This window comes from Diplodia corticola (assembly GCF_001883845.1).
Source record: "Diplodia corticola strain CBS 112549 chromosome Unknown scaffold4, whole genome shotgun sequence".
Classification (NCBI taxonomy): domain Eukaryota; kingdom Fungi; phylum Ascomycota; class Dothideomycetes; order Botryosphaeriales; family Botryosphaeriaceae; genus Diplodia; species Diplodia corticola.
Genome location: NW_017971483.1, coordinates 321142 through 328545, shown reverse-complemented (window position 1 = coordinate 328545; position 7404 = coordinate 321142). Strand labels below are relative to the sequence as shown.

General features: G+C 60.0%; 1 protein-coding gene across 1 annotated transcript; it reads right to left on the bottom strand.

Moving 5' to 3' along the window:
• Positions 1-1964: 1964 nt before the first annotated feature.
• Positions 1965-3182, bottom strand: BKCO1_400097 (vegetative cell wall protein gp1; the record flags this gene model as incomplete). Its single annotated transcript, XM_020275765.1, has 1 exon — positions 1965-3182. The coding sequence occupies one exon, from the start codon at positions 3180-3182 to the stop codon at positions 1965-1967; it is 1218 nt and encodes a 405-aa protein (XP_020134285.1).
• Positions 3183-7404: the final 4222 nt, after the last annotated feature.

Here is a 7404-nt window from a genome sequence, read left to right as displayed (position 1 = left end):
CGGGGAGGGTGCGAAACTGCCGAAGCGCCATGGGGGGCAAGCGTGATGACATGACGATGGTCAACCCGGCCATTATTGTTTCCAATTTCCATTTTTATTTTTATTTTTTTTTAGGTTCGCTGCAGGACGCAGGGCGCAAGAGCAGGAGGCCGCACGGAAAGAGTGGGTGGGCGGCTGGTACGTAGCACCGCTGTAACCATCTACTACTAGTACTCTTTTTTTGCGCAACTCGTTATTTCCAGATCGCCGGGGCAGGGGGGGTGTGCCGCCGTTCTCCCCGCATCGATCCTCGCCTATGTACATACTTAGTTGGCTAAATCCATTAGCCAGCCGATCGTCAACCCAAGCGGCGCGGTTCGCAGATCCCCACAATACGTACACATGTACATACATACATACATCCGTGCCGCGAAGCCGCCGCTGTTGGTGGGGGCGAGGTGTTGTTCCGCTACGCCGCAACAGCTGGCGGGGGCGGGAGGCGGGAGGGGCGAACCAACAGCTGAAGGCAAGGGCCGACGAACGGACGGAGGCTGTAGATTTGACGATGATGCAACGCCCACATTAGCGCCAAAAAACACCCATAAGGCTGATGAGGACTAACCAATAGCCTCTACACTAGTTTCTGGGAAGGAAGGAGGGTGTGGCCCGGGCTGCTGCCGCCGCCGCCGCATCGTCGGGGTCCCGAATCACCGCAAGTAGTGTGCGGCGGATGCGTGCGTGCGTTCGTGCGGACGGACGTGCATGCGTTTCTACCTAGGTACTTTTAGTGCGGCGTCAAAAAACAACCTACGGACAGAACTACGAGCCGTCGCGCCGCGACGCCCGTGAGTCCCCGGGTACCAGGTACTGAATCGAGATATATCACATACTGCGCCGCCGCCGCCGCCGCCCCCATCTACTAAAATGAGAGAAGGAGAAGCGGACGACGGGCCGTTGTCGGACGCATCTTCCCTAATAAGCATGCCTGCTGCGCCGCGGCTGCGTACCTGTTTGTCGCCCCCCCCGCGCCGCGCCGCGCCGCGCCGGCCATCCGGCTGAGACACGCCGTCGGATTTTTTAGTTTGCAAGAGAGAAAGAGGTTGTGTGTGTGCGTGTGTGCCTCTTCCGGCGCAGCGGAACTTTGCTGGGATGCCCGTACCTAGTAGTGCGAGGGAAGGCGGCGGCGGCGGCGACTGCCGCAGTCGTGTGCGAAGGTTGCCTGTCGAGCATTGCTTCTTTTGGGCCTTGATCAACGGCAGTCGGGGAACACGGAGGGCGAGAGGAAAGGGGTGTTTGTTCCTCCCGGTGGGTCCGGTTGCGTGTATGCGTGCATGTGTGCCTGTCCTTGCCTTCTGTTTGGGCAGGTTTCTTGCGTTGGTCCGTGGCCGCCGGTGCCCCCCCTCCCTTCATCAGACGTCAACCGAAGCAAACTCAGTCTCAATGTCAGCGATTCACAATCCAGGCGCCAGCACATTTTTTGTCACGAGGGCATGGGTGAGGCAGATAGAGTGTGAAGGAAAGACCACGCGAGTGGTCCTTCGCTTGTGCCATTATGGAATCTGTAAATCTAAACCCAAAAACAGGTCATCGCTGGTGCCTAAACCCAAAGAAATGTAGAGCAGCGAATGAGGTATCCAACTTTTGGCAGCCGCCAGAGAGGACCGAACGAGATGACTCGAAAGAAGCAAGCGCCTCTGCGAATGCATGACCGAAGCCCACCACCTAAATGCACACCCTCTTCGGTAGATCTGATAGTGTACAGCCGCTGACAGAACCTTGAAGAAACTAAAAGAACCCGAAAGAAATGGAGAGAACGCCTTGCTCGTACAGTTACATTAGAAATAATAGAATGAAAGAAGAAAAAGAATTCGCAAAAGTGGTATCTCTGCAGAAGCCAATAGCATGAGGAAAGAGAATCCCAGGGCGACGAACCCGGTAGATGAAAAAATCAGCCGTGAGTCATAGGCTTACTCTGACGGCAGCGTCTAAGCAGAAGGGTAGCGAAGGATCTCCTCGCAATTGGCGTCGAACCGCATCGACCAAAGCCGCATCGCAGTCATCAACTTCTCCGTCCTCTCCAGTTCCCTGTCGCGCCCGAAGACGGTGTCGACAAACTCGGTCCCCGAGTTCTTGCCCATCGAGACGGGCTTCTTGTCGCCCGCCTCACGCTTGGCCGCCTTCCACATGTAATCCTCGCACACCTTGAGCAGCTTGCTGAACCGGCTCCAGAGCCTTTCGCCACTTTCCAAGAACTCCTCGACCGTTTCCCTGTTCTCTTGCACCCGGATCTTGGGCATGCCCTCCTCGCCTCGCTTGACCTTGCCCGCCAATTGGATGAGCAACAGCCACAGCTCCCCGGCGATCTCCGACATGGGCGTCGCCGGCCCGTGGTGGAACACGGTCCAGTCATAGATCCACTTGCCGAGCGAGTTGGCGTCGAATACGCTTCCGAGGAGCAGGATCGGCTCTTCGGTAGGGTCCCAGTTCTTGAACGAGTAGCCCGCCGGAATGCCCGCACGGCGCGCGTCATCGTCAGTGGCCTTGGGCGTCGCCTTTGCCGGCGGCGGGCGCTTGGGTGTCGAGCTGGCCGTGGGGCGCGACGTGGTTGCCCGGCGAGGGCGCGGGCGCGGCGCGTCGGCCTCCTTGTACTCCGGGACCTGGGTGTATGGCTTCTCGTAAGTCTCTTTATACGAATAGCTTTGGTGCGACTCGTATGGCGGCGGCGGGCTGCCGCGGTTGGCGTAGTCGTCATAGCCGTCGTCAACGGCCCCCTTGCGGTAGGATTGCGAACGAGCCGAGCGATCTCTGTCACCGCAGGCGCAGTTCCTGCAGTCGCAAGACTTGCCGCAGGACGCGCCGTCCGAAGCGTAGTAACTGCGACTCCGTGGTCGTGTACGGGAGCCACTTACATATTCGTAGGCGCTTTGCGGCGTCGATTCGCGCGAGGTATAGCGCGGCGAAGCGTACGAGTATGCGTACTGCGGCGGGACGCGCGAGTGAACGTACGTCGTCGGTTCGTACTGGCTGGCGCGGCGAGAGTGGTGCTTTGGCGATGCTCGCGGCGACGGGGTTCCGGTAGGGACCGAGTACCGGGTCGAGTAATAGCTGGGCCCGTTGGGAGTCGGGGACACGGGCGGGCTTCGCATGTAGTCGTAGGGCATGTACCCCGGCGGAGGAGCCGAATACTGGGCAGAAGAGTACATGTCGAGGGAGGAGCGGGTCGGGTCCGGGAGAGGCGGGGGGAATGGGTGCCGAGGGCGTGGAGAGGAAGTCGGCGGAGAGAGGTGAGGGTCAGGGTGCTGTTATAGACCCGTCACCGTGGCGAATGCGGCGTTGGCGGCGTTGGCGGCGTTGGCGGCGCGCAGGCGAGCAGAGCGGCGTGGAGAAGAGAGGGAGGTTCGGTCGCGGAGAAGTGAGGGAAAACCGAGTCTCTTTCTCTTAACATTGGAAGCGTGGCTGTGGTGTGCTCGGTGGCGAAGGGACCGTGGCGATCCGCGGGAGTAGAGCAGGTTGCGTGGTGGTGGGTTGTTGGCGGAGGGCCAAAGGGGATAAGGTGGCCTGGCGGGCGGGCGGGATTGATTTTATTGTGTGGACGCGACCTGGACAATCCTTGCGACCGGGATTCCCAGCGAGCCTGGGGAGAAGTTTAAGAGCGGAAGGGCCGTGCGCGTGTGGCTGGAGTGGGCGCTTGGGCGCGGGTCGTGGACTTTGCCGGGGCCTTCCTTGGGCTCTTGTGCCTTGGAGCAGCAGTCACACCGCCGGGCCTGGTCCATCAATGATCGGTGAGCGCGCGCGAGAGCCACTGATGCGCGGCAGATCCGTCGCCCTGTGAAGCCAGGTGGGTCGCTGGCGAGACGTCAGACTGCCACTTTTTAACGACGTCTGTCCAGCGGTCAGCTGCACACCACTGCCCAGTGTCGCTGCCCATGCAGCCTAAGAATAATCAGCCGCAGAACCAGCCAGAGGCTGCGCGCGCGCTTTGGTAAGCACTTGCGGCCGTTGACTCCCGGCGCGCGCAGCTGCCGCCGCCGCCCTCCCGCGCCTGCCTGCCTGCCTGCCTGCCTGCCCTGCCTAGCTGGCCCTCAGCTTCATCATGGTTCATGCGGCAGGAGCGCCGCGTCGCACCGCGCCTGTGCGACGTGCAACTTCACAGCTCCATGGCCGCCGCCTTCGCCTCCGCGTCCCCTGTGTGTGTCCACTGTTCAGCCATCCAGCCATCCCGCCGTCCAGCCATCCATCTCCCCGCGCAGCCCTCCCCCGTTTGCCTCGCGTGCCGCCCGGCGGCCCTGGCGCCTCAGCGGCCGGGACGCCCTGGGTACATCCAGGTGAGCCGCACCCAATTCCTCCCGCGCCGCTCGTTTCCAGACAGGCAATTTCCGCCGCCTGCGACTCGTGGTTTTGATGAGGATGAAAATTTTTCGTCGCGGTTTCGCCCACCGCCAGTCTGCCCTGCCAGGCGCATGCCCGCCCGCCGTCCACGCGAAAGCCGGGAACCGTCCATGGGCTGCAGCGGACAGCGCAGCGGGGCATCCAGATGGCCGCCGCCGCCCGCTGATTGGCGTGCAGCCGACGTGCACCAGCTCCGGCCCGCGGCGTGCATTTCAGCCTAGCTGCCTTTGCCCTCGTCGCCCGGGCTGCTTTTGCTCCGGCCATGTGCGCTCCAAGAAGGGCCCATGGCCGTATCTAGACCCTCTGGGCCGTCGATTGGCCCGCTCGCGCCGCAGCGCCATGGCGCAGGCGCGGAAGCCTGTCATGCTTCCGCCGTCCGTCCCTCCCAGCAGCCGTGGTGTTGGGATTGGGCCTTGTGGCCTGAGAGGATCCGTTAGTGGCATGTCCTCTGTCCCTGGCCGCGTACAACGCATTCTTGCATGCCCTCTGGACCTCGCCCTTTGACTCTTTCTCTCTTAGCTGTCATTGTTCATGCTTTCGATTGTTTTCTCTGCGATGCTGCAAACAATGGGAAGAGGCGGCATCATTGGTGCGCGACGGCAACCACACGCCCGGTGGCTGGCAGGGCGACGCCTGTTCGTTGGCTCTTGACCGGCAACCTGCCGCCCTCAACCACGTCAACCGGGCTGGGGGGTTCACGTCATGCACGCAGACCCAAACCAACAACAGCCCGAAGAGTCATATCTGCAGCCGGTCAAGCGCCTGGATTGACCGGTTGCCGTTGAGACCCATGGCGATGACGTTGAGCTGTGGCGGTGCAAGTGCGTGTTGAGTTTTTCGTTCGCCTCCTCTTCCCACTGCGTCCGCAAATAGACACGTATCACGTGGGAAAGGGGAAAGATGGTGAGTCGCACCTTTTGGTCAGAAGAGTCGCGGTCGCAATGCTGTGTCGCTGGGGCCGGATCTCCCGCTATTGTCAGACCCGCGTGTCGGTACGACGGTGCGTTCCAGACATCCGAATGGCCCGTAGCAGCCCTTATATCACACAAGGCGTACTATCAATAGCCGCCTACCACATTGCCGGCTGATTGGCTCGCTCCTCTCGAGGGAGGGTTGTCTTGGAGCGGGCGAGAATGCGACGGCAATATCGTCCCATTGGGTGGTGAGGGCTGAGCACCCGATGATACGATTCCACCAGAGGTGTCGCGTCTCGATTTGACTATGACCTACTATGAGTGAGGCGGGTGGAAATTACTTGCTGGCTGGTACATCAGCGTGCGTATGCGTATGCGTATGCGAGAGCCGCGTCTCGATCCGCAGCGGTGATCACCAGGGGGGGTTGCAAATCCACGAACCAGGAAGATGCCGAACCGCACAGCCAAGCACTCTTTGTCAAGACAGGCGGTGCGACGTTCAACGCAGCTCATTGCACAAGTCATGCTCGCACACGGTCAAGCTTTGGAATTAGCGGAGCTGAAGGCAGCGCGTCCCAGCCCCAGGGCTCAGGGCTTGAGGGGAACCTTTGATGCACCCGTTACACGCGCACACGCGTGGGCGCACGATGACATATCACAAGCTGCGAGTTGCCGCCTGCGGAGACAAGGCATCTGTTACAAGATATGTGTAAGTTGTCAGAAGCAGACAGAATCGGGTGTGTCGTGTCGGCGAAATATGTGTGGCAGGTATTGTATGTCCAGTGCCGTCATCTCTGCCGGGAGCGGAAGAAGAAATGACTGGTCAATTGCTTTTGCCGGATGGAGTATGTGCTGACTAGTTTCTTTTTTCTTTCAGGTGCCGTATAATGCGGAAGCTGGTCTTGGCGGCGCAAAAGAAAGGAGTGTTGTTTTCATCCAGCCATCTCCGAAGTCGTTGCTCGATGTACATACGCTGCTCGAAAGCACGTGGGTATATTTTCATTGAGGCAGTTGATCATTTGCTCTTATGCATGCATTGATTGATGCTATTGGTTGGTGGTACTTGTTGCAGTGGCCTGTGCCATCAACTACCGAAACACAGGTGGACTCTGGATTGACCCAAGCGGTTGAAAAACAAAGCATGCGGTATCATGCAAGATGCTCAATGAGTATTTACACGGCTTGTTTGCGAATGCTTGGCATCCCCTCGGCTGGCTAAACGAAACAGTAGACACGCAGGAACCAGTCTGGGGAAGGACGTCAATGCGAGGGCTGCTGTAGCCGCCAGCGCCCACCACACAGCATAAACGGGAGAAGTCAGGCGTCGTCGCTGAAGCGCAGTGACGGTCGAGCAGATGGGTCTCACGACCCCTGAGCGCTGATCATGAGGCGCCTTGCTGCCGTCTTGCCCTTTATGGGCCAACACCACACCCGGGAAGAGCCGCAATCCCAGGGACTCGCGAGTCAAACTCGGTGCGACATATGATGATCGATCATGTGGATGGCCTAAAAGATGGTTCGCCGAAGCAAGGCAACGGGGACGAGGGCCGACAACGCGACGGCCTGCGCCCACACGATGTTGCTTTCCCGGAGGGCCAGTCGAGAATGGTCAGACGGAAGGTGGTGATGGATTACGTCAACGGCGCTGGGGTTCCTGCTCAATGCTACCCCGCGATTCCCGAATTGGCTTCGGCCCGACGCGGCGCCCCTCACTACACTAACCGCCCACCTCGTGGGCAGACAATACGACACTACACCTGACCGGCCATGCTGCCGTCCAATCGCCATGCGGACCTGCTCGGCTGCTCACCAGTTCTCCCCACTCCGTCGGGGACTGCAACCACGCTATATGGCTCCTCGGCCTCAAGGCGCCCACCGGAGCAAACTGAGGGAGAAAACCTTCGCCCGTCTATCACAACCTTAATCGCCAGTCCAATTATAGAACAACAAACTGTCGCTCTACATTTCCGCCTAAAAACATGACTACCTACTCGCCCACAGCGGAGCCCACTCCACCGGCCCGCCATCGCACGTCACCGGCAATGCCCACCGCCGGCGTGGCATGACCGTGTTTAAGTAGACTTCGCCCTGCCTGGAGAAATACTTCCTTCAAGCCCGCTTC